This window comes from Bos taurus, chromosome 2, assembly GCF_002263795.3.
Source record: "Bos taurus isolate L1 Dominette 01449 registration number 42190680 breed Hereford chromosome 2, ARS-UCD2.0, whole genome shotgun sequence".
Taxonomy (NCBI): Eukaryota; Metazoa; Chordata; class Mammalia; order Artiodactyla; family Bovidae; genus Bos; species Bos taurus.
Genome location: NC_037329.1, coordinates 90,135,321 through 90,162,509, shown reverse-complemented (window position 1 = coordinate 90,162,509; position 27,189 = coordinate 90,135,321). Strand labels below are relative to the sequence as shown.

At 36.6% G+C, this 27,189-nt stretch overlaps 1 protein-coding gene across 5 annotated transcripts in view; it reads left to right on the top strand.

The window, feature by feature from the left end:
• C2CD6 (C2 calcium dependent domain containing 6) overlaps positions 1-27,189 on the top strand; it is a 123,723-nt gene that overhangs the window by 6,418 nt on the left and 90,116 nt on the right. For 2 of the 5 annotated variants that reach the window (NM_001078059.2, XM_059876765.1), the window contains exons 2-8: positions 6,977-7,063; positions 7,632-7,683; positions 9,006-9,151; positions 13,778-13,900; positions 21,793-21,837; positions 22,734-22,802; positions 25,528-25,607. In NM_001078059.2, coding sequence (NP_001071527.2) covers positions 6,977-7,063; positions 7,632-7,683; positions 9,006-9,151; positions 13,778-13,900; positions 21,793-21,837; positions 22,734-22,802; positions 25,528-25,607 — 602 coding nt within the window. Of the gene's footprint in view, positions 1-3,184; positions 3,391-5,375; positions 5,480-6,976; positions 7,064-7,631; positions 7,684-9,005; positions 9,152-13,777; positions 13,901-21,792; positions 21,838-22,733; positions 22,803-25,527; positions 25,608-27,189 lie in introns of those variants that run through there. The other 3 variants (XM_059876757.1, XM_059876759.1, XM_059876758.1) reach the window with 3 other exon arrangements.

The following is a 27,189-nucleotide window of genomic DNA, read 5'->3' as shown; positions in this document are numbered from 1 at the left end:
TTTTGTTGTTTTAGGTCACCAAGTTTGTAGCAATTTGTATAGCAGCTACAAGAACTAATACAATGCTATTTCTTTATAACCCTTTTAATTTTGTAAGATCAGTGGTATACCCCTTTCTTTTTTGGTTTTGGTAATTTGTAACCTCTGTCTTTTATCTTCATCAGTATAGCTAAAGGTTTGGCAGTTTTGGTGATCTTTTCAAGAACCTACTTTTAGTTTCATTGATTTTTTTAAATCTTAATAATTTCTATTCTAACCTTTATTTTCTTCCTCTTGCTTACTTTGAGTTGAGCTTGCTCTTATTTTTCTAAGTATGTTTAATGCTGATTTTCAGCTGAGCACTGCTTTAGGTGCACTTCATGAGTTTTGTGTTGTGTTTTCATTTTTATTCAGCTCATAATGTATTCTGACTTTTTTTCTTCTTTGGCCCAGAGTTTATTTACAAATGTTTTTAATTTCCAGGATTTGTGTATTTCCCAAATTTCCTTGTGTTCTTATAATTTATTCTTTTGAAGTAGGAGAACATTCTTTGTTTGATTTCAATTTTGCCAAATTTTATTGAAACTGGTTTTATGGGCTAGTATATGGTACATCTTACAGAATGTCCTATGTGCAGTTAAAGATATGTATTTCGGGGGGTTTTGTTCAATATTTTGTTTGTAAGATTCATTCACGCTGTGTGTATGTGTAGCTATTCATTTTCCTTGCTTTGTAATATTCCATTGTATGAACATAACACATTATATTTATCCATTCCATTGTTAACGAATATTTGGGTTGTTTCTATTTTTTGGCTATGGTGAATAATACAGCTGTAACTGTTCTTGTATATGTCTTTTGATACACATGTTTTTACATGCTGTTGAGGATATATCTAAGAATGGAATTTCTGGGTCATTATTATGTATATATTCAACCAAATACCAAATGGTTTTCAAAGAGAATATACCAATTTATATTCCCACTGGCAGTGTGTTAGAGTTCTAGATAATCTCCATCCTTCCATTTCATAGTGCCCGTCTCTTAATGGTTAGGCATCTCAGGGAAATGTAGTGGTATCTCTTTGTGGTGTTAGCTTTCATTTCCCTGATGACTAATGAGGGTGAGTTCCCTTCCAAATGATTATGAGTGATCTTATAAACTCTTTTGTGAAGTGCTTGTTCTCCATTTTTCTGTTGGATTGTCTAACTTTTTCTTACTAGTTTGTATACTTTTGTGTATACATTCTAGTTATAGGCCCTTTGTCAGTTATACTAAACACGTTGCAAAAATCTTCCAGTCAGTGTCTTATCTTTTCACTTTCCTCTGCGTATGTGTGTGTGTGTGTGTGTGTGTATGTGTGTTCTCGGTGCTGTCTGACTCTTTGTGACCCCATGGACTGCAGCTCGGCAGGCTCCTCTGTCCATGGGATTTTGCTGACAGTAACATCTATTTCTGCTTTATTGACTATGCCAAAGCCTTTGACTGTGTGGATTACAATAAACTGTGGAAAATTCTGAAAGAGGTGGGAATACCAGACCACCTGACCTGCCTCTTGAGAAATTTGTATGCAGGTCAGGAAGCAACAGTTAGAACTGGACATGGAACAACAGACTGGTTCCAAATAGGAAAAGGAGTACGTCAAGGCTGTATATTGTCACCCTGTACTTCTATGCAGAGTACATCATGAGAAACGCTGGGCTGGAAGAAGCACAAGCTGTAATCAAGATTGCCGGGAGAAATAACAATAACCTCAGATATGCAGATGATACCACCCTTATGGCAGAAAGCAAAGAGGAACTAAAGAGCCTCTTGATGAAAGTGAAAGAGGAGAGTGAAAAAGTTGGCTTAAAACTCAACATTCAGAAAAGGAAGATCATGGCATCTGGTCCCATCACTTCATGGGAAATAGATGGGGAAACAGTGTCAGACTTTATTTTTGGGGGCTCCAAAATCACTGCAGATGGTGACTGCAGCCATGAAATTAAAAGACGCTTACTCCTTGGAAGAAAAGTTATGACCAACCTAGAGAGCATATTGAAAAGCAGAGACATTACTTTGCCAACAAAGGTCCGTCTAGTCAAGGCTATGGTTTTTCCAGTGGTCATGTATGGATGTGAGAGTTGGACTGTGAAGAAAGCTGAGCACTAAAGAATTGATGGTTTTGAAGTGTGGTGTTGGAGAAGACTCTTGAGAGTCCCTTGGACTGCAAGGAGATCCAACCAGTCCATTCTGAAGGAGATCAGCCCTGGGATTTCTTTGGAAGGAATGATGCTAAAGCTGCAACTCCAGTACTTTGGCCACCTCATGCGAAGAGTTGACTTATTGGAAAAGACTGTGATGCTGGGAGGGATTGGGGTCAGGAGGAGAAGGGGACGACAGAGGATGAGATGGCTGGATGGCATCGCTGACTCGATGGAGATGAGTCTGAGTGAACTCTGGGAGTTGGTGATGGACAGGGGGGCCTGGCGTGCTGCGATTCATGGGGTTGCAAAGAGTCGGACACGACTGAGCAACTGAACTGAACTGAACTGAATACTGGAGTGGGTTGCCATTTCCTCTTCCAGGGACTGGAATCCGTGCTTCCTGCAACTGCTACATTGAGAGGTGGATTCTTTACCACTGCGCCACCTGGGAAGCCCCTTCACTTTCCTAACGGTGTCATTAATAAACAAAAGTTATTAAATTTAATGTGGTTTACTGTTTCAAACTTTTTCTTTGTGGTTATTGCTCTGTGTTCTGTTTTAGAAATCTACCTATATCATCTTCTAATTGTTTATATCATGAAAACGTCATGAAAATCTTCTTCTGTATCATCTTTTAATCGTTTTTCCTTTCACATTGAGATCTGCAATTCACTGTAACTGATTCTGTGTGTGCACTGTGAGGTATGTGTCAGGTTTTCTGTTCTTTTTTTCTCTTTTTTTCCCTTTTGCTCTTCATTCTTTTCTCTTCTTTCCCTTCTCTCTCTCTTTCTGCTTTTTCTTCTTTCTCTCTCTTTCTTCTGTATGGCAATTTCTACTTACTCATTTGAGAGTGTTTTTTACCTCACTATTCTTTAGTTCCATCTTTGTCACAAGTGAAGTTTGCATAAATGTTTGTTTCCAGACTCTCTAATGAGTTTATTTGGTGCATTTATCTATTGTTATGCTAAGAATTCTGGTGATGAGTCACAGTTGAAAACTATTATGGAATTCTTACCTCCATATCATATTGAAGGCAGTGGGCCTATCAGATGGAGAAGGTGTTCATTCTGAGCAGACTGTGCCGAGATGGGCGTACACGTGGGAACTGGCAGCTTCAAACCTCCAGAAAGACAGATTTGGAAAGAGAGACATAGGCATCTAAATGTGACTTCTTAGCAGTATTCTCCAAATTTCTTTGACTGCACAATATTATCAGTAAAAATATGTGAATATCTTTAACCAATGTTTTTAATATTTATTTATACTTTATAAAATGTAATGCAATTTACTTTATAGATTCTACAATATACAAAAATTAAAAATTATAAATAAGCAATATTTCTAAAACTGATTTTTAATTCATTTTGTTTATTACTGGTACAGAACTCAATAAATATCACTATTTTTGAAAAACATGATTTAATACTTAGTGATGTAGTGGTTTGAAGGTCTGGTTTAAGGCAAATGTATTTCAGTATTAGGTTTTTAATGCTGTTATATTTAGAAAAGATACCTTTAAATATTCGAAATTCCAATTGGAAGCAATGCTTTTTCGTTGAGCCTGTTAAATCACAGTACTCATTTTTCATTTCTGTCATGTTATTCAAAGTTTTTAGCTCACATGTTTTGCATAAAATGTTACTTTTCTGATTAATTAGTTCTGGTAAACTCTGGGGAGGGCTTTCATTTTTTTACGTTTAAAAGGAAAAGTGGTCTCTTAAGCTGCTGGTGGGCTTCCCTGGTACCTCAGCTGGTAAAGATCTGGAGAATCCTCATGAACAGAGAAGTCCATGGGGTCGCAAAGAGTCAGACACGATAGAGTGACTAAGCACAGCACACAGCACACAACCTGCTGAAACTCTTCATTTGTGAATTTTTTAAACAAAAGTGTTTCTAAATTTTCAAGTGTGCTCATAACACATTTGCATACACATAAAGTAACATTAGAAGGAAATATTTCCAGTAGTTTTTAAAATGTTCTCATCTTAACGTGAGTTTATTTCAAAAAGATAGTTATTTTCTTACTCATTAAAATGTCACCACCTTACTCTGAAAGGACAGATTAAGAAGTATATATTTTAAAATATTTGCTAGTTTGTGTACTACTGACAGCCATCGAAGAAAAGTTTAGCAAGTTGAAACATTTCTTTTTGTAAAACCAAAGTGTATGATGCATCTTTATGTTTACTAACTTTTTAAAAGGGCTTTGCCATGAAATTTCTTGTGATCAATGTTTATCTATTTGCCAAGTAGACTAGATATTCTACTCAAGGTAATGTAATTGATTGACCTACTTAACTAGCAAACTCAGTACCCAAACTGTTTTTAAGAATTCCATGCACCTGTAGCTTGTACAATGAATGACAGTATCTGACCAATCGAATAAATTATTGTTTTTCCATGTATAAGATATGTGCAGAGAATGTGTAAAGATAAACTCCTTCTCAGCATTTGTTTTTCTTATAGTGAAACTGTCATTGTTTTTTAACTTGTCTTCAACACTGGGCTGAACTTCTCAAGGGCAGGAACATTTCAAGCTGAAATCAACACAATGCCAGGCATATAATCCTGCCAGTACACTGCTACTGCTAAGTTGCTTCAGTCGTATCCGACTCTGTGCGACCCCATAGACGGCAGGCCACCAGGCTCCCCTGTCCCTGGGATTCTCCAGGCAAGAACACTGTAGTGGGTTGTCATTGCCTTCTCCAGTGCAGGAAAGTGAAAAGTGAGAGTGAAGTCGCTCAGTCGTGTCTGACTCTTAGTGACCCCATGAACTGCAGCCTACTGGGCTCCTCCATCCATGGGATTTTCCAGGCAAGAGTACTGGAGTGGGGTGCCATTGCTTTCTCCACTCCAGTACACCAGTGAATGTTAATTGATGTAAGGATAGTGATGTTGCCATTAGCACTAGGAGGGGGAGAATGCTAGGAGAAGGTAAACCTGTATGTAGGCTGGTGGGTTTTCAAGGAAAACTGTGGAATAGGGGAGAGTGGTCCAGAAAGGCCGTTGGAGACAAAGTGCAGAGCGATGTAAGTGAACGTAGAGGCTTTTAAATAGAAGTGCCAGGAGGGACTTCTGTTCAAGGTGGGGCCTAAGGCAGCAGAGAAAAAAGGCAAGTGGAATTAACTGGAATTAAAATTCTCCACAGGTTCAGGAGAAATTCTATGTGGTGTCAGAGGCTTTATGAGACTAGTCTTTAGAAGTTTTGTCCAAGGTTCTAAATAGAATTTTGGCAAAGAGTTGTTTTGCTCATGCTGCTGCCATTGAAGAGAGCTCTGCTCATATGAGGAAGGAAAAGTAAAAAAGATAATAAAGTGAGGATTGTTAAGTAAAATGCCAAATTGTTAAGGCTAAATTGAGTATTAGTATTCTAAAGAAGTTTTTCCTAATTATTTTGTAGTCATTAAGATGCATTTTCAAAGTAGACTTCCATAAGAAGATCATTAAAACATTAGAAAGTATGGTGTTCCATATTAAATACACATAGACTGTACACAGATTGATATTTTGTAACAATACAGTGTCATTCAGTTAGCTTAACTTGTGAATTAATCATATATAAAAAGCACATTAAACCACAGATGCAACAATAACAAAATGATCCAAGATATATATTAAAAAAATGTTTTCAGTACACCTCAAGTATTTGTTTTGTCCTTTAAAATGAAATTTTCAACATAACTAAGGATTTATGCATATTATATGAATTAAACAAGTGATTCTTAAAAGACACATAACAACAAAGCTTTTGGGAAATTTTTCCTTATAGATAAGATCATGTTGATTCAAGTTCAGCACTGGTTGAGAATAAATATAATTCTCCTTTTCAGGTTAGATTTAATAGACCATTTGTTCACTATTCCCCTCACCTTTCCTCTCATTCCCCTTCCCATCCCTTGCTCTTTACTTTAAAAATCTGTATTAAAATGTTTTATAATTTTTAAATGCTAACCATTATGTGTAGTGACCGGAGCAGAAGAGACACAGATGTATAGAACAGTCTTTTGGACTCGGCGGGGGGGATGATTTGGGAGAATGTCATTGAAACATGTATAATATCATATAAGAAATGAATCGCCAGTCCAGGTTTGATGCAGGATACAGGAAGCTTGGGGCTGATGCACTGGGATGACCCAGAGGGATGGTATGGGGAGGGAGGTGGGAAGGGGGTTCAGGATTGGGAACATGTGTACACCCGTGGTGGATTCATGTTGATGTATGGCAAAACCAATACAATATTGTAATTAGCCTCTAATTAAAATAAATAAATTTAATTAAAAAAATAAAATAAAAACAAAGTTAAATATCAACCCACAGATACCAATTGATTGAATTATTCTGGATGAAATCACACAACCAAAAACCAAAAGCCATCTATTTATTAGTCCTTTCCAGGGTACCTATTATTCCAAAGGATGTAATTGCAGTCCCTGCAGTGGCTGATAACTGAAGGAATACTGGAATAATTTGCACCAGGATTACTGCTGTTTGTGAGATACAGGATCTAGTCCACATTAGATTGAGATGATCATTTTTTGTTAGCAAGGAGAACTCACTGTTCATGCTATTATGTACTTCTCTCCTGTCTCACAATTCCATTAATGATTTTACATTTAAATGTACACATTTTGTTTCTCTGCTAACTTAATAAGCTTGGGGTAGAGATGAGTTTTCAAGTCATAGAATATATAATACTAAAATATATAGTATCTGATACTAGACACTCATAAAATACTTGTTGAATTGAAGTGATATTTTATCTAATTATATTCTTCTTTGCCTTCTAAAGTCTCAACTTATTTACATTGTAGATGCTGAGAAAAACTCTTAAAGGGTCTGAAAATAAAGCACCAGAAGTAACACATGAGGCACCGAGTTTGGTGCCATTTGGGGATGTGGTATGTATGACTAAGTCTCAATAAACCCATATAAATTATTTATTTCATATGAAGACAGTTTAATGTTTATTACATGGTATCAAAAACATGAATAGAAAATGGCTGTCTCTGATAACCATATTCATGAATTTTTCATTTTTATGAGTCAGATAAGCATTCTAATAATCACTGAAATTATAGAAAACATTCTGATTCGCAGAAAAACTGTTATCTATACTAGGGATTCCCAAGATGTTATGTTTTAATATAACATCTCACCTAATGTAAAATGTCCTCACCTAATGTAAAATGAAAATGATTCAGAGAGTGACAGCTGTATTGAAGTTAATAAATGAACCATTTTTGGCTTTTAATTCTTGTTTATTTTAGGTTTACTTTGAACAAATCTTGCCTATTTTTCTTCTGTATTTCTGTTTTATATCTGTGACTAGATATTGCTAATAAAAAATTTCTAATGAGAAAAACTAACAAAGTGAAACTTTAAAAAATACAGTTTGGTGATAGTAAAATGAAAGAAAAATTAACTTTAAAAAATACATTCTCTGTGTTTTTATTTTGATTGTTATAGGTCGGCTGCCTGGCCATTCATATAAGAAACTGCAAACATTTTACGCCTAAGAGTATCCTTTCTTTCGATTTAACGATCATACTATGATCATATGTCACTGTTTCAGTTATATATTGCTGCCTTACAAAACACTCAAAGACTCAGTAGCTTAAAACATTTACCATTTTACTACCAATCATTATCTGTGCATTCACTAAGTGGTTCTTCTGCTTCACATTTTCACAGCTGGGGCTGTAGTTCAAAAGGGCTGGTATGTCCAAAAGAACTCATTTAAGTGTCTGGTGCCTTAATGAGAATGCCTGCAGGACTGGACTTAGCTGAGAGGCTGGACCTTTCTACCCATGTAGTCCCAGGGTCTTGTCTTTCATCATTAATTTTTATTTTAAAATATTAAAATACTATCTTGATTACTAAAGTCTCTGGTGTCCACTTAACTTTGTACCCTGGGTAGTGCCACTCTCACCTTGTCCTAATCTCAGCCATGGTCATGTCCATTGCATGTTAAAATAGTCACAGGACTAGGCCAGATTCAAGAGCAGAGGAAAATATTAAGTTGACTTTTTGAGGTGGGGAGTGACAAAAGATTTTGAACTATCTGTAATCTACCTCAATTATCATGTAAGTTTAAGAAAAAATATTTATCTTCTTGGATGATAGTACTAGTTTATTTCTATGCATCTCTTAAACATTGTTTAAAGAATTTATTTTTCTCGGTGACTTTAAGTAAGTTGAATGCTTATTATTGGATTATTATGGCATAAAACCAGCCTCATTATGAAGCCTTGATGGTTCTTTTTTATATAAAGTGAATTATTGAAGAGAATTCTATATAACAGAGTTTTAAAGATAAATCATAAAAACAAAATTGTTTTAATTCATGGAGTGCTATGAAAGATAAAAACACTGACCAATATAGTATATGTGAAGTAGATAGTAAAGTGAATTACAAGATAAGATTAAATTAAAATATATTGAAATTAAAATTAGAATAAAATTAAAAATAAATTATTCTGAATTATTATATTTTTTGAATTTCCACATAATTATTAGAAAAAGTTTTCAAGTATGTGTTGTGAATATTTGGTTACCTTAAAAATAATATATAGGAAAGTTTTCAGAATAATTATAATGAAAATGTGAGGATAAAAACATAAGTAATCTAATGAAGAATCAACCGTCTTTTCCTGATTGTGCCTACCACCAGTGGGCAAAAGTACTATTTTAAAATGCTTTCTTTACTGTTTAATATGCTCTGTAACTTCTTTCTTTATTTTATTGAGTCTTAGGTTTTGGCCTGAATTGTTTAATGGGTTAATTTTACAATGTGTTACTGTCAATTACAATAAAATTTGCTTCCTAAATATGTATTTTCAGTCATTTCCCAGCATTACAGTAATTTGTTCATTCGCATCTCTATTAACAATGTGGTGAAATGTACAAAAACTTGTAGCTTGCTATCCCAAAACACTGAAAAGGACTTTATGATTACATTTGATGAAGTGAAGTATTTTTCTGTACAGGTAATGTTAAATTTCTCTTCTAGAAAAAATAATGTATTCTTTATAATTTGAAATATTCTACACTAATGTGTTTTTTCCTCAGGGGATAGGAAAAAAACAAAAGCAGTGTTCTTTTATTTGGTATTTTACAGTATTTATTTCTATATTATGGGCTATATTGATGTTTTTGCAGCTTACTGTAAAATATATAATTATGGTGTTCTCTGAGAGCTTGTTGGTGGTGATTCTCAGTGTTATCACACATACATGCATTCTTCTCTATCTCACTCTTCCCCTCCCATCTGCCCTCTTCCACCTGTCTTAGTCAGGGTGGGCTATTATAGCAAATTACCACAGACTGGATGGCTTAAAAAACAGACCTTTATTTCTTGCTTTTCTGGAAGGTAGGAAGTTCCTTCAGTTCAGTTCAGTTGCTCAGTCATGTCCAACTCTTTGCGACCCCATGAATCCCAGCACGCCAGGCCTCCCTGTCCATCACCAACTCCTGGAGTTTACCCAAACTCATGTCCTTCGAGTCGGTGATGCCATCCAGCCATCTCATCCTCTGTCATCCCCTTCTCCTCCTGACCCCAATCCCTCCCAGCATCAGGGTCTTTTCCAGTGAGTCAACTCTTTGCATGAGGTGGCCAAAGTATTGGAGTTTCAGCTTTAGCATCAATCCTTCCAATGAACACCCAGGACTTACCTCCTTTAGGATGGACTGGTTAGATCTCCTTGCAGTCCAAGGGACTCTCAAGAGTCTTCTCCAACACCACAGTTCAAAAGCATCAATTCTTTGGTACTCAGCTTTCTTCACAGTCCAACTCTCACATCCATACATGACCACTGGAAAAACCATAGCCTTGACTAGACGGACCTTTGTTGGCAAAGTAATGTCTCTGCTTTTCAATATGCTATCTAGGTTGGTCATAACTTTCTTTCCAAGGAGTAAGCGTCTTTTAATTTCATGGCTGCAGTCACCATCTGCACTGATTTTGGAACCCAAAAAAATAAAGTCTGACACTGTTTCCCCATCTATTTTGCATGAAGTGATGGGACCAGATGCCAAGATCTTCATTTTCTGAATGTTGAGCTTTAAGCCAACTTTTTCACTGTCCATTTTCACTTTCATCAAGAGGCTTTTTAGTTCCTCTTCACTTTCTACCATAAGGGTGGTGTCATCTGCATATCTGAGGTTATTGATATTTCTCCTGGCAATCTTGATTCCAGCTTGTGCTTCCTCCAGCCCAGCATTTCTCATGATGTACTCGGCATTTAAGTTAAATAAGCAGGGTGACAATATACAGCCTTGACGTACTCCTTTTCCTATTTGGAACCAGTCTGTTGTTCCATGTCCAGTTCTAACTGTTGCTTCCTGACCTGCATATGGGTTTCTCAAGAGGCAGGTCAGGTGGTCTGGTATTCCCATCTCTTTCAGAATTTTCCACAGTTTATTGTGATGCACACAGTCAAAGGCTTTGGCATAGTCAATAAAGCAGAAATAGATGTTTTTCTGGAACTCTCTTGCTTTTTCCATGATCCAGTGGATGTTGGCAATTTGATCTCTGGTTCCTCTGCTTTTTCTAAATCCAGCTTGAACGTCTGGATGTTCACGGTTCACGGATTGTTTAAGCCTGGCTTGGAGAATTTTGAGCATTACTTTACTAGTGTGTGAGATGAGTGCAATTGTGTGGTAGTTTGAACATTCTTTGGCATTGCCTTTCTTTGGGATTGGAATGAAAACTGACCTTTTCCAGTCCTGTGGCCACTGCTGAGTTTTCCAAATTTGCTGGCATATTGAGTGCAGCACTTTCACAGCATCGTCTTTCAGGATTTGAAATAGCTCAACTGGGATTCCATCACCTCCACTAGCTTTGTTCGTAGTGATGCTTTCTAAGGCCCACTTGACTTCACATTCCAGGGTGTCTGGCTCCTTAGAAGGACACTAATCAGAATTTACAAGGGCTCCAATTCTCATGACCTAGTTACCTCCCAAACACCCCATGAACAAATACCATTGCGTTGGAGATTTAGGCTACAACATGACTTTTGAGAGGACCCAAATGTTCAGGCCATAGCACACCTTTTTTTTCATCTCCTTTTCCTTTACCTCTCTGCTGTCTTCTTATATAGACTCTCTCATTCCTTTTGCACAGATTAGCTTATTTAGTCTTTATAACAACCCTTTGCTATACTCTTATATATATTCTTATTGTCTTATATATATTCTTTGTTTTGCAGATAAAGAAATAGGTACTGTAAGGTTTAAAGAAATTTCTTAAGGTCATAGAACTAGTAATTGGTGGAGCTGAGAATACAGTCTAGCTTCAACCGACTTCATTATACCGTCTCTCACACCAGGGCTTGCTCTGCTGAGTTTACTTCTGTTTACAGTTAAACTTCCTAGAATCCTAAATGTATCTCAGAGTTGTCTTTAAAATGAGAGATACTATTTCATTTAGCTTCAGGATTCCTTGATTAGTCCAACTGTTTCCTGATAGTTTTATTACATCTGTTGAATTTTAGTGAAATCCTAAAATATTTTCTCTGTGTCATATATATGTATATATGTGTGTGTGTGTGTGTTTGTGTACATATGTGTGTGTGTATATATATATATTTCAAACTTCATTTTGCCTAAATGTTGAGTATTGAAAATACTTATTTAAACGTGTTTAAAAAAGCATTATTTTCCTAAATGCAATCCATATTATTTCTTTTACTTTGCAAATAATTTTCCTATGCTTTTTTGCCAAGTTTTCAGGAATTTTGTAGATATATGTTCGTTTAAATAAAACCTGCAAATAATACTGGAAAAAATATAAATTAATAGGGTGCTTATTTTCATTAGATAATCAAAATAATTTTCCTATGTTTATTTTAATAGGAGGTATTAGTTTGATTAGTATAAGAAGAGAGTTTTAGTGGAACTCTAATGGAAAGTTTTGGAATTATCTAGTAATATTAACATAGAAAATTGGACAAGCAAACAAAGAAATGTGAACAAAAAAGCAAGACATTAATTCCAGGGAAATTAAAAAAATTATATAGGACTAGAAACATAATCATTGTAAGTGTATTATTAAATCCTAAAAATAGTTACATATACATAATAAAAACACTAAGTATTAGTCTAACAAAAATGTATGAAATATATTGGAGGACTAATGGGAAAAGAAACGTGAAAGTTGTGGGACGAGGCTACTGACAGCTAATATTTTTCTTCCACAATAAGCAGTCAATAGATTGTATCTAAATGACCTCAGTGTTTATAGTAGCATTATTTATAGTGCCAAGATATGGATGCAACCTAAGTGTCCATCAAAAGATAAATGGAAAAAGAAGGTATAATACATACATGTATACACAACAGAATACTACTCAGCCATAAAAAGAATGAAATTTTACCATTTGCAGCAAAATGGATGGACTTGGAGGGCATTATGCCAAGTGAAATAAGTCAGAAAGAGAGACAAATACTGTATGATATCACTTATATGTGGCATCTAAAATATACAACAGATTAGTGAATATAAGAAAAACGAAGATTCACAGATATAGAGAAGACAAAAATAATGGCTACCTGTGGGGAGATGGAAGGAGGAGGAGCAAAACAGGGATGGAAAATTAAGAGGTACCAACTATTAGGTATAAAGTAAGCTACATGGATATATTTTACACATGGAGAAGATAGCAGATATTTTATAGAACTATAAGTGGAGTACAGCCTTTAAAAACTATGAATCACTATGTTGTACACCTGTACTTTATATATTGCACATCTGAGACTTCCTGGGGGTCCAGTGGTTAAAAATACACCTGCCAGTGCAGGATCAAACATGGGTTTGATCCCTGGTCTGAGAAGATCCTACATGCTCATGTAGCAACTGAACCCATGTACCACAACCGTTGGAGCCCGCACACCTAGAGCCCCTGCTCTGCAGAGAAGCCACTGCAGCAAGAAGCCCTCACACTACAACTAGAGAGTAACCCACACTGTCCTCAACTAGAGAATGCCCTCACGCAGCAGTGAAGACCCAGCCAAAATAAATACGTAAATATGCCCTGCTGTTTGCAGCAACATGGATGCATTTTGAGGGCATTATGCTAAGTGAAATAAGTCAGGGAAAGACAAGCACTGTGTGATCATTTATATGTGCAGTCCAAAAAATTGAGGAAATTCCATGATGGTCCAGTGGTTAGAACCCTGTGCTTTCACTGCCCAGGGTGTGGATTCAATCTCTGATCAGGGAACTAAGATCTTACAAGCTATGTAGCACAGCCAGAAAAAAAAAAGGGAAATGAACTCATAGAGAACTGATTGATGGTTGCTAGAGGTGGGGTTTGGGGGTGAGCAAAATGAATGAAAGTAATCAAAAGGTGCAAACTTCCAGTTATAAGATGAGTAAATCCTTGGGATCTAATGAATAGGATGGTGACTATAGTTAACAATACATGTGCTCAGTCACTCAGTCGTGTCCGACTCTTTGCAACCCCATGGCTCTGTAAGTCACCAGTCTCCTCTGTCCATGGTACTTGAAATGGGTGTTTCAAAAAATATATTTTATGGGTGTTTTTATTCAGAAATTATGTCTGAAATTAAGACTGAAAATTTATTGTTTCTTTTCATATGTATTTTGTGTTAAGGTTCCCAGACGTCAAGATGATGAGAAGAATAATATTCGCTTAGAACTAATGCAACATGACAATACAAAAAAGTATCTTCTCTTATTAGGGAGTGTTCAGGTACATCTTTATGAAGTAATTCAGGTATGTATCAAATCATTTTTTCACCTTGGTATCACATTGTCCAGTTGGTGTTTGTTTTCAAGATTTATCTGTACTTAATGGACTTCTTTTGCTTATTTTCTGTCTTAGGTGCTTAGTAAATTCGTGTGCAGTAAACAATATTTCCCTCTGGCTCAAAAAAAAAAGTTAGTTTGTAACAGCATAATGTTTTTTTAATTTTATTTCCTGGAGGGCAATAAGTAAGTGCAGGTTGTTCAGTTGTGTCCAACTCTTTGTGACCCCATGGACTGTAGCCTGCCAGTCTCTTATGTCCTTGGGGATTCTCCAGGCAAAAATACTGGAATGGGTAGCCATTTCTTTCTCCAGGGGATCTTCCCCACCCAGGGATCAAACCTGGGTCTCAGGCATTGCAGGCAAATTCTTTACCATCTGAGCCACCAGGGAAGCCCCGAAGGGTAATGATACAACCTAAAAGACTAAGCATGCTTTTTGTTTGTTTTATTTTGTTTTCTTACATGTCTCAAAACAAGACTCAGACCACAAACTCTCTTAACTGTCAGTTCCAGTTTCAGTTTAGTTCTTTTTTTCCCTAATTTATTTATTTTTTACTGAAGGATAATTACTTTACAGAATTTTTTTGTTTTCTGTCAAACCTCAACATGAATCAGCCATAGGTATACATACATCCCCTTCCTCTTGAACCTCTCTCCCATCTCCCTGCCCATCCCATCCCTCTAGGTTGATACAGAGACCCTGTTTGAGTTTCCTGAGCCATACAGCAAATTCCTGTGGCTATCTATTTTACATATGGTAATGCAAGTTTCCATGTTACTCTTTTCATACATCTCACCCTCTCCTCCCCTCTCCCCGTAAGTCTATTCTCTATGTTTGTTTCTCCATTCCTGCTCTGTAAGTAAGTTCTTCAGTCCCATTTTTCTAGATTCCAAATATATGCATTAGAATACAACACTTATTTTTCTCTTTCTGATTTACTTCACTCTGTATAATAGGTTCTAGGTTCATCCACCTTATTAGGAACTAATGCGAAAGTGTTTCTTTTTAATATTCCATTATGTATATGTACCCCAACTTCTTTATCTATTCATCTGTCGATGGACATCTAGGTTGCTTCCATGTTCTAGTCATTGTAAATAGTGCTGCAGTGAACAGTGGGATACATGTGTCTTTTTCAATTTTGGTTTCCTCAGGGTATATGCCTAGGAGTGGGATTGCTAGGTCATATGGTGGTTTTATTCCTAGTTTTTTAAGGAATCTCCATACCATCTTCCATAGTGGCTGTATCAATTTATATTCCCACCAACAGTGCAAGAGTGTTCCCTTTTCTCCACACCCTCTCCGGCATTTATGGTTTGTAGACTTTATGGTGATGGCCATTCTGACCACTGTGAGGTGATATCTCATTGTAGTTTTGATTTGCATTTCTCTAATAATGAGCAATGTTGAACATCTTTTCATGTGTTTGTTAGCCATCTGTATGTCTTTGGAAAATGTCTGTTTAGATCTTTTTCCCACTTTTTGATTGGGTTGTTTTTCTGCTATTGAGTTGTATGAGCTGCTTGTATATTTTGGAAATTAATCTTTTGTCAGTTGTTTCATTTGCTATTATTTTCTCCCATTCTGAAGGTTGTTTTTTCAGCTTGCTTATAGTTTCCTTTGCCATGTAAAAGCTTTTAAATTTAATCAGGTCCCACTTGTTTACTTTTGTTTTTATTTCCATTACTTTAGTAATGGTCATAGAGGATCTTGCTTTGATTTATGTCATCGAGTGTTCTGCCTATGTTTTCCTCTAAGAGTTTTATAGTTTCTGGTCTTACATTTAGATCTTTAATCCATTTTGAGTTTATCTTTGTGTATGGTGTTAAGAAGTAATCTAATTTCATTCTTTTACATGTAGCTGTCCAATTTTCCCAGCACCACTTATTGAAGAGGCTGTCTTTGCCCCATTATATATTCTTGCCTCCTTTGTAAAAAATAAGGTATCCATAGGTGCATGGGCTTATTTCTGGGCTTTCTATCTTGTTCCATTGGTCTATATTTCTGTTTTTGTGCCAGTAACATACTGGTTTGATGACTGTAGCTTTGTAGTATAATCTGAAGTCAGGAACATTGATTCCTCCAGCTCTATTCTTCCTCAAGACTGCTTTGGCTATTCGGGGTCTTTTGTATTTCCCTATGAATTGTGAAATTTTTTGTTCTAGTTCTGTGAAAAATGTCATTGACAATTTGATAGGGATTGCATTGAATTTGTAGATTGCATATGGTAGTATAGTCATTTTCACAATATTGATTCTTCCTACCCAGGAACATGGAATATCTCTCCATCTGTTTATGTCATCTTTGATTTCTTTCATCAGTGTCTTATAACTCTCTGTGTACAGTTCTTTTGTCTCCTTAAGTAAGTTTATTCCTAGATATTTAATTCTTTGTTACAGTGGTGAATGGGATTGATTACTTAATTTCTTTCTGATTTTTCATTGTTGGTATATAAAAATGCAAGTGATTTCTGTGTATTGATTTTGTATCTTGCAACTTTGCTAAATTCAGTGATTAGCTCTAGTAATTTTCTGATAGTATCTTTAGGGTTTTGTATGTACAGTGTCATGTCATCTGTAAACAGTGACAGATGTACTTCTTCTTTTCTGATCTGGATTCCTTTTATTTCTTTTTCTTCTCTGATTTCTGTAGCTAGGACTTCCAGAACTATGTTGAGTAATAGTGGTGAAAGTGGACACCCTTGTCTTGTTCCTGATCTTAGGGCGAATGCTTTCAGTTTTTCAACATCGAGAATAATGTTTGCTGTTTGCTTATCAAATGTTGTTTGTTTGCTTATCATATATGGCCTTTACGGTGTTGAGGTAGATTCCTTCTGTGCCCAGTTTTTGAAGAGTTTTAATCATAAATGGGTGCTGAATTGTGTCAAAGCCTTTTTCTGCATCTATTGAGATTATCATATGGTTTTTATCTTTCAATTTGTTAATATGGTGTCTCCCATTGATTGATTCATGTATATTTAAGAATCCTTGCATCCCTGGAATAAACCCAACTTGATCATGGTATATGGGCTTTTTGATATGTTGCTGAATTCTATGTGCTAAGATTTTGTTGAGGATTTTTGCATCTATGTTCATCAGTGATATTGGCCTGTAGTTTTCTTTTTTTGTATTGTCTTTCTCTGGTTTTAGTATCAGGATGATGGTGGCCTTGTAGAATGACTTTAGAAGTGTTCCTTTCTTTGCAATTTTTTTTTTTTTTCTTTGCAATTTTTTGAAAGAGTTTTAGAAGGATAGGCAATAGCTGTTCTCTAAATGTTTGATAGAATTCTCCTGTGAAGCCATCTGGTTCTGGGCTTTTGTTTTTTGTGAGATTTTTGATCACAGCTTCAATTTCAGTGCTTGTAATTGGGTTATTCATAATTTGTATTTCTTCCTGGTTCACTCTTGGAAGATTGATCTTTTCTAAGAATCTGTCCATTGCTTCCAGGTTATCCATTTTATTGCCATATACTTGTTCACAATCAGTCAGTTCAGTTCAGTCGCTCAGTCATATCTGACTCTTTGAGACCCCATGAACCACAGCATGCCAGGCCTCCCTGTCCATCACCAACTCCCGGCGTCCACCCAAACCCATGTCCATTGAGTTGGTGTTTGCCATCCAGCCATCTCATCCTCTGTCGTCCCCTTCTCCCGCCTTCAGCCTTTCCCAGCATCAGGGTCTTTTCCAATGAGTCAGCTCTTCGCATCAGGTGTCTGAAGTATTGGAGTTTCAGCTTCAGCATCAGTCCTACCAATGAATATTCAGGACTGATTTCCTTTAGAATGGACTGGTTGTATCTCCTTGCAGTCCAAGGGACTCTCAAAAGTCTTCTCCAATACCACAATTCAAAAGCATCAATTCTTCGGCACTCAGCTTTCTTTATAGTTCAACTCTTACATCTATACGTGACCACTGGTAAAACCATAGCCTTGACTAGACGGACCTTTGTTGGCAAAGTAATGTCTCTGCTTTTCAATGTGCTGTCTAGGTTGGTCATAATTTTCTTTCCAAGGAGTAAGAGTCTTTTAATTTCATGGCTGCAGTCACCATCTGCAGTGATTTTGGAGCCCAGAAAAATAAAGTCAGCCACTGTTTGCAATGTTTCCCCATCTATTTGCCTTGAAGTGATGGGACCAGATGCCATGATCTTCGTTTTCTGAATGTTGAGCTTTAAGCCAACTTTTTCACTCTCCACTTTCACCTTCATCAAGAGGCTTTTTAGTTCCTCTTCACTTTCTGCCATAAGGGTGGTGTCATCTGCATATCTGAGGTTATTGATATTTCTCCCGGCAATCTTGATTCCAGCTTGTGCTTCCTCCATACCAGCATTTCTCATGATGTACTCTGCATAGATGTTAAATAAGCAGGGTGACAATATACAGCCTTTTCCTATTTGGAACCAGTCTGTTGTTCCATGTCCAGTTCTAACTGTTGCTTCCTGACCTGCGTATAGGTTTCTCGAGAGGCAGGTCAGGTGGTCTGGTATTCCCATCTCTTTCAGAATTTTCCACAGTTTATTGTGATGCACACAGTCAAAGGCTTTGGCATAGTCAATAAAGCAGAAATAGATGTTTTTCTGGAACTCTCTTGCTTTTTCCATGATCCAGCAGATGTTGGCAATTTGATCTCTGGTTCCTCTAAGCCTTTTCTAAAACCAGCTTGAATACCTGGAAGTTCACAGTTCACGTATTGCTTAAGCCTGGCTTGGAGAATTTTGAGCATTACTTTACTAGTGTGTGAGATGAGTGCAATTGTGCAGTAGTTTGAGCATTCTTTGGCATTGCCTTCCTTTGGGATTGGAATGAAATCTGACCTTTTCCAGTCCTGTGGCCACTGCTGAGTTTTCTGAATTTGCTGGCATATTGAGTTCAGCACTTTCACAGCATCATCTTTCAGGATTTGAAATAGCTCAACTGGAATTCCATCACCTCCACTAGCTTTGTCATAGTGATGCTTCCTAAGGCCCACCTGACTTCACATTCTAGGATGTCTGTCTCTAGGTGAGTGATCACACCATCATGATTATCCGGGTTGTGAAGATCTTTTTTGTACAGTTCTTCTGTGCATTCTTGCCACCTCTTCTTAATATCTTCTGCTTCTGTTAGGTCCATACCATTTCTGTCCTTTATTCAGCCCATCTTTGCATGAAACGTTACCTTGGTATCTCTAATTTTCTTGAAGAGATCTCTAGTTTTTCCCATTCTATTGTTTTCCTCTCTTGCATTGATTGCTGAGGAAGGCTTTCTTATCTCTCCTTATTATTCTTTGGAATTCTGCATTAAAATGGGCATATCTTTCCTTTTCTCCTTTGCTTTTCACTTCCTTTCTTTTCACAGCTATTTGTAAGGCCTCCTCAGATAGCCGTTTTGCTTTTTTGCATTTCTTTTTCTTGGGGATGGTCTCAATTCCTGTCTCCTGTACAATGTCACGAACCTCTATCCATAGTTCATCAGGTACTCTGTCTATCAGATCTAGTCCCTTAAATCTATTTCTCATTTCCACTGTATAATCATAAGGGATTTGATTTAGGTCATACCCTAATGGTCTAGTGGTTTTCCCTACTTTCTTCAATTTAAGTCTGAATTTGGCAATAAGGAGTTCATGATCTGAGCCACAGTCAGTTCCCAGTCTTCTTTTTGCTGGCTGTATAGAGCTTCTCCATCTTTGGCTGCAAAGAATATAATTAATCTGATTTTTGGTGTCAACCATCTGGTGATGTCCATGTGTAGAGTCTTCTCTTGTGTTGTTGGAAGAGGGTGTTTTCTATGATTAGTTCGTCTCTTGGCAAAACTCTATTAGCCTTTGCCCTGCTTCATTTTGTACTCAAAGGCCAAATTTGCCTGTTACTTCAGGTGTTTCTTGACTTCCTACTTTTGCATTCCAGTCCCCTGTAATGAAAACGACATCTTTTTTGGGGGTTAGTTAGAAGGACTTGTAGGTCTTCATAGAACTGTTCAACTTAAGCTTCTTCAGCATTACTGGTCAGCACATAGACTTGGATTACCGTGATATTGAATGGTTTGCCTCGGAAACGAACAGAGATCATGCTGTCGTTATTGAGATTGCATCCAAGTACTGCATTTCGGACTCTTTTGTTGACTATGATGGCTACTCCATTTCTTCTAAGGGATTCCTGCCCACAGTAGTAGATATAATGGTCATCTGAGAATGTCAGTGTTCACTCTTATCATCTCCTGTTTGACCACTTCCAATTTGCCTTGATTCATGGACCTAACATCCCAGGGTCCTATGCAATATTGCTCTTTACAGCATCGAACCTTGCTTCTATCACCAGTCCCATCCACAACTGGCTGTTTTTGATTTGGCTCCATCCCTTCATTCTTTCTGGAGTTATTTCTTCACTGATCTCCAGTAGCATATTGGACACTTACTGACCTGGGGAGTCCATCTTTCAGTGTCCTATCTTTTTGCCTTTTTCATACTGTCATGGGGTTCTCAAGGCAAGAATACTGAAGTGGTTTGCCATTCCCTTCTCCAGTGGACCACATTCTGTCAGACCTCTCCACCATGACCCACCCGTCTTGCGTGGCCCCACAGGGCATGGCTTAGTTTAATTGAGTTAAACAAGGCTGTGGTCCTTTTGATCAGATTGGCTACTTGTCTGTGATTGTGGTTTCAGTCTGTCTGCCCTCTGATGCCCTTTCTCAGTGCCTACCATCTTACTTGGTTTTCTATTACCTTGGACATGGGGTATCTCTTCATGGCTGCTCCAGCAAAGCACAGCCACTGCTCCTTACCTTGTTCACAATAGTCTCTTATAATCCTTTGTATTTCTGCATTGTCTGTTGTAACCTCTCCTTTTTCATTTCTAATTTTGTTGATTTGATGTTTCTCTCTTTTTTTCTTGGTGAGTCTGGCTAAGGGTTTGTCAATTTTATCTTCTCAAATAACCAGCTTTTAGTTTTATTATGCTTTACTATTGTTTGAACTCCTTATTGCCATATTCAGACTGAAATTGAAGAAAGTGGAGAAAACCACTAGACCATTCAGGTATGAGCTAAATCAAATCCCTTATGACTATACAGTGGAAGTGAGAAATAGATTTAAGGGACTAGATCTGATAGACAGAGTGCCTGATGAACTATGTATGAGTGTAACATACTGGTTTGTCAAGTCGGTTCTGAGCCTTTAGGCGGAACCGACTTGAAGACAGAGTCTGGGGTAAATGCATAGCACGTTAACATAGCTTAAGACAAACATTTCCATAAGAAAAATGCATTGGTTAGCTCAAGGTTTGAGAAAAGTTAAGTTCAGGTGGAACCAGATATCACTATGGCAGCATAGAATTTTAAGAGAAACCTCTTTTTAAATTTGTATAGAGAAGGGGAAAAAATGTAACACTAGTTTGTTTCTTCCTGTCGCTTATGAGAGAGAGAAAAAATGTCTGACACTTGCAGCCTATTTCCTCCGTTTGGAGACTCCTGGCCTTCCTGCCTGTTATCCTCTCAATACCAAAGGTTTCCTTGGGTAAAAAGATCCCAACAGTCCCCAAGAGATGAGAGAAGCACTCAGTTCTGTCATGAGTCAGCCTATCATATAGATCCATGTTTTCCCCTCAAAAGTAGTGTAGGCCTGGCGGTTCCTCCAAGTAGAAGTAGTAGGAGCATTTTTCTTTAAAATATAAATGTAAATATTAACATTTATTTCTGATACAACCTGGAAGTTTTATTTTCTTCCAAACATTCATTATTTTTATATTTTAGCTATTAGATCATATATGCATTAAAAATCATTACCTGATTTTTTTTAATTTATGAAATGATTTAGATAATTTACAAGTGACACCATGACTATATCAGTAATTCTATATTTAATAATTTTCTTGTTTCTTTTTCTAGAAAGGGTGCTTTACTGGAGAACTCCAAGTGTTGAATAAAAATACAGTAAGAACTTTACTGAAACTTCCAAAGCCTTGTGTGCACATTTCGTGTAACTTTGCTCTGATGTTGTTTTTATTCTTTTGTTACACTTCCAGTCACTGAGTTAATGTAAACATATTAAAGAGAAAGTATAATATTTGCTCAAAAAAATCTTCATCTGTACTTAAAAAAAAAATGCTGCTATCTTACTGCTAAATGGTGAACACAAAAATTAGAAATCATTGGGTAAAATGCCTCTTGTTGCTGCTTTGACTGTATAGCCTCAGGATCCCCACTTGCTGAATTGAGGAAGAATTATTTTCCTCCTTGAGCAGTCTCTAAATTGGTGTTTACAGTTCTCACTGAATTTCTTTTTAAGTACTTAAAAATTATCTTGATTAATTGATCATCTACTCTCAGAGGCTTCTCCTTACAAAAGCCAAATTGAGGACAAGGAATGTTAAAGAAAAAATGAAGAACATTTGAGGTCATAACCTCTGATTCCCTCCTTCATTTCACATATGAGCAAGCTGAGGTTCAGAGAGATGAAATCACTTTTTCTAAATAAAAAATGTATCTTAAAATGAAAGTAGAGATGGGAAAAGTGTGAATAAATACTTAAAACATATATACATGGCTATGAATACATATGTATGTATATAGCTCAGCATAATTGTTAGCAATTTTAAATTGATATTTTTCCTATCTTAATCATATAATATTCCTTAAGTTTTCTTTTAACATTTCCAGAACACCATAGATTGCTACATAGGAATTACTTCTGTAAAATATTTTTAATGAAGAGATTCATGCTTTGGTTTTTCTAATTTAAAGATTTGTGAAGTAAAAATATCACTTGCTATAACTCTCCATTCAAATATCTTTCTGATCAAATAATAAAATAAATTTGGCACATTTAGTTTATCTGCAGGGTGGAGGTGGAATTTATGTTCTCCTATGGAAACTTTGGTTATGGATTTTCACATCAGGTTAGTTTCCCTCTTTTAAAAATAATTCTATTGCAGCTCTTTAGTCATATAATCCTCCTGAGCCTCTTCCCTTTCCAGTTTGATAATGTTCTTTAAAATAAATCTTTTTAAAAAGAATGATATTTTTCTCTAGTCTAAAGAAAAATGAAACCTCACCATTGTTTGTTTATACATTTTTAAAATGATATTTTATTCAGGATGTCTTTATTTTAAAACTTTTGTGTGTTAGTGTATGTGTACAAATATACTTATGTGATTGAAAACAAAATTAAATATTCAAGAAATGAGTGTATTTTTATATCTAAAAAAATCATTAAAATGGAGTCATTTATGTTATTCAGATATATTGTGCTCTAATCACATAGAGTCCTTTCTCACCATAATTGTTTCAGTGTCAACTCTTCTTGATTAATCAAGAAAGTAATATGCCCAAAGAAGATATCTTTCTAGCTTAAGCCTACCTCCTTAAATTTACTATGTATATCCAAAGTTGCAGTGAAGATTTTTATACATTAACATTTATCCTTTTCTTTCATTTTGTCCTTAGGCTGGATTCCTATAGTGGAAATTATTGTCAGTAATGACCTTTTGAAGGAATTGTTCTAGAAAAATCTACCCAATAATCTACCAACATATATTCTTATTAAATATTTGAAAGAACTATTGATATCTCTGCGTATTGTCACAGCTTTGGGGCATTTATAAATCCAGTCTCATTAGTACTTCTGTTGTATAGAAGAAAGGACCCCTATCAGATCAGATCAGATCAGATCAGTCACTCAGTCGTGTCTGACTCTCTGCGACCCCATGAATCGCAGCACGCCAGGCCTCCCTGTCCATCACCAACTCCCGGAGTTCACTGAGACTCACGTCCATCGAGTCAGTGATGCCAACCAGCCATCTCATCCTCTGTCGTCCCCTTCTCCTCCTGCCCCCAATCCCTCCCAGCATCACAGTCTTTTCCAGTGAGTCAACTCTTCGCATGAGGTGGTCAAAGTACTGGAGTTTCCGCTTTAGCATCAGTCCTTCCAAAGAAATCCCAGGGCAGATCTCCTTCAGAATGGACTGGTTGGATCTCCTTGCAGTCCAAGGGACTCTCAAGAGTCTTCTCCAACACCACAGTTCAAAAGCATCAATTCTTTAGTGCTCAGCTTTCTTCACAGTCCAACTCTCACATCCATACATGACCACAGGAAAAACCATAGCCTTGACTAGACGGACCTTTGTTGGCAAAGTAATGTCTCTGCTTTTGAATATGCTATCTAGGTTGGTCATAACTCTCCTTCCAAGGAGCAAGCGTCTTTTAATTTCATGGTTGCAGTCACCATCTGTAGTGATTTTGGAGCCCAGAAAAATAAAGTCTGACACTATTTCCACTGTTTCCCCATCTATTTCCATGAAGTGATGGGACTGGATGCCATGATCTTCGTTTTCTGAATGTTGAGCTTTAAGCCAACTTTTTCACTCTCCTCTTTCACTTTCATCAAGAGGCTTTTTAGTTCCTCTTCACTTTCTGCCATAAGGGTGGTGTCATCTGCATATCTGAGGTTATTGATATTTCTCCCAGCAATCATGATTCCAGCTTGTGCTTCTTCCAGCCCAGCATTTCTCATGATGTACTCTGCATAGAAGTTAAATAAGCAGGGTGACAATATACAGCCTTGACGTACTCCTTTTCCTGTTTGGAACCAGTCTGTTCCATGTCCAGTTCTAACTGTTGCTTCCTGACCTGCATACAAATTTCTCAAGAGGCAGATCAGGTGGTCTGGGGACCCCTATACTTTACATATACTCTTTAATTTTCAGCTTTTACTACTTTTTATACTCTTGGTTTTTTAAATTAGGAATTTAGAGTCAGTAGATCAGTCTTATTAAATAAGTCTACTGCTGGTTAACTCAGAAATCCCTATAAATGCATTTTTAAATTTTACCTATGGTATATCATAATTTTTTAAATAACATTTTGGATCACAAATATGTAATGATGAAAGCTGTTAGACACGAGCTTTTTTTCTTTTCTCCTTTGATTTTTCTTCTGTTCATTCTGCCTATTTTCTTATCATGAATTGGGCCTTATAGGGATCCTTAATTGTTTAGTCCTTTTGTTACAGTCACAGTTCATGAGCACTAATTTCTGAGGTAGGTGTTGTGTGAATATAACATGTAACAATCCCAGAGATAGATCCTTTTCAAATAAACTGGGCAGGTTTTGCATTTTATTTAGGTGGATTCTACTAAAAACTAGGAACGAAGGCATTATAAGGAAAAGAGTGGGAAGTTTAATAAAAGTTCTACTTGATTTTATGTCTGTGAACTTTTCAGTTACATATTCCCTACTTACCTGTTATGGTAATGTATAACGAGTACTTGCACTGGGGAAATGAAGTTGCATTCAAACCCTGGCTCTTGTGCCTATTGGGTAGCCCTTGAACAAATTACTGATTGTTAGTATTACCTGTAAAATAGAGATACTTACCTACCTCATAGAATTATTGAGAGGATTAAAGAATATTGAAGATGTAAAATTCTTGGCAGATACTTAGCGCTCAATGTTAATTCTTTCTTCCTCTCTTAATTCATTTCCTCCTCATTTCATTATATAATTATGTGTGTGTATATATATATATATACATATATCAATCATATAAGTCCAGGAAATAGTCATATTAGGATGAACTGAAATTGTGACTAAACAGTGTTAATATGTACTTATTATTTTCTTCAGTTAAAACCACTTCAGAAAATTATTAAGCCATCTATGTTTATGGATATTGCACCACCTCCAGAAAGAACAGACCCTGTGACGTAAGTATTAAAGTCTTATTAACGATCATTTAAAACATGTAATCCATTTGGTGGAACATCTTGATTGTCTTAAGACATGTCCAGAATGAGCTAGTCTCCAAGGTAAAGAAAGCAGTGAATTGTTTTGCCTCAGGTGGAAGATATTTTGAGTTTCTGGATGTAGCCCTGGAGAGAGTAGTTGAGGAGGTCTGGAGATAAGAAAAAGAAGAGAAGGGTTGCCAACTTTGTGGCTAAAGGAGGGAAAGGAGTGGAAGCCTAATCAGGAAGTTGGCCAGTGCGATATTCCTTTTGCAGAAAGAGGTGAGGAACTTTTAAGATCAAGGTGCCTAATAGTTGCATTTTCTGTTCTGCAGTATGGTAGCATTACGCTCATTTTCACACACTCCGTTTGTTACTTTTAAACTTTCAGGAAAAAGCTTATGGTCAAAAAATGCCATTAGTAGGCCAAAAAGTAACTTAAAATATAGTATGTAAATTAGCCTTGAAATTTCAACAGTAAAGATAGATCAAAGAAAAATGAGCACCTGAGAGAGATATTTAATCTATGGTGCTATGTAAGAATAAGGAATAGAAAATACTTGAAATGGGATTGAGGAAATTAGGTATAGAATAGGAAATTATATTCTGAAGAGCTGATTGTTCTGTCAACACTGAGCATTATCATTAAAAATAAATTTTGTCCATTTGATATTGGTGATTTGTTGAAATGGTAAAGTTTAATGTTTTTCTTATGTTTATTGATTGTTATTTCATACCCATCCATTGATTCAATAGACACTTATTGAATGTTTGCTGTACCCCAGGTTTAATGCAAAGGTAGCATGTAAAAAATAGGGTAATATGAATGAGATGGAGCCCTCCTAGAGATAAACATGAGGTCTGTGGGACACAGCCAGGGAGCTTCCTATACTTTTTAGGGGAGTTAGGAGGAAAGTATGAAGTAAGGATCCACAAAAGAAAAAGCACTGGATGTAAGACTTGAAAAATGAGTAGTGCTGATTTTGTAAGGGTGAGGAGACACATTCCCTAAGGGCACATGAACAAATGGCGGGAGCCATAAGAGGCTATGTTATGATGGGGAACAGTGAGTGGTTAGTTGTGGGTTGCAAAGTACACAGGAATAAGGAGGGGAGCAGTAGGAGATGAGCTGGAGCAGCAGTCAGGGCAAGACGTAGCAGTCAAGAGGTCAGGCTCTAGAACCGGACTATGCGGGCTCTCCCATGTACTGGCTGTGCAACCTTGAGCAAGTTACTTTGGCTCTTTGTGCTTCATCTATTGAATGGAATAAAAATAACAACTACTCAGTTGAGTTATTGTAATGTTAAATAAGTTGGAACATGGTAGCAAATAACAAAATTCTCAGTTGTTAACTACTTACTGAAGTAATAAATGTTTTATCATCACCATCATCATCATTGTAAGTTTATACTTCTCAAATGTGAGTAAATGTTACTGTTTTGAGTCCTCCCACATGTGGCAGTGCAACACAAAGGCACTGGAAAATATGGTGCATCTTTCTGGAGTATTACTTTGCTCAAAGATTTTGAAAGGGAAATGTTATCTTAAAATTAACATCTATATA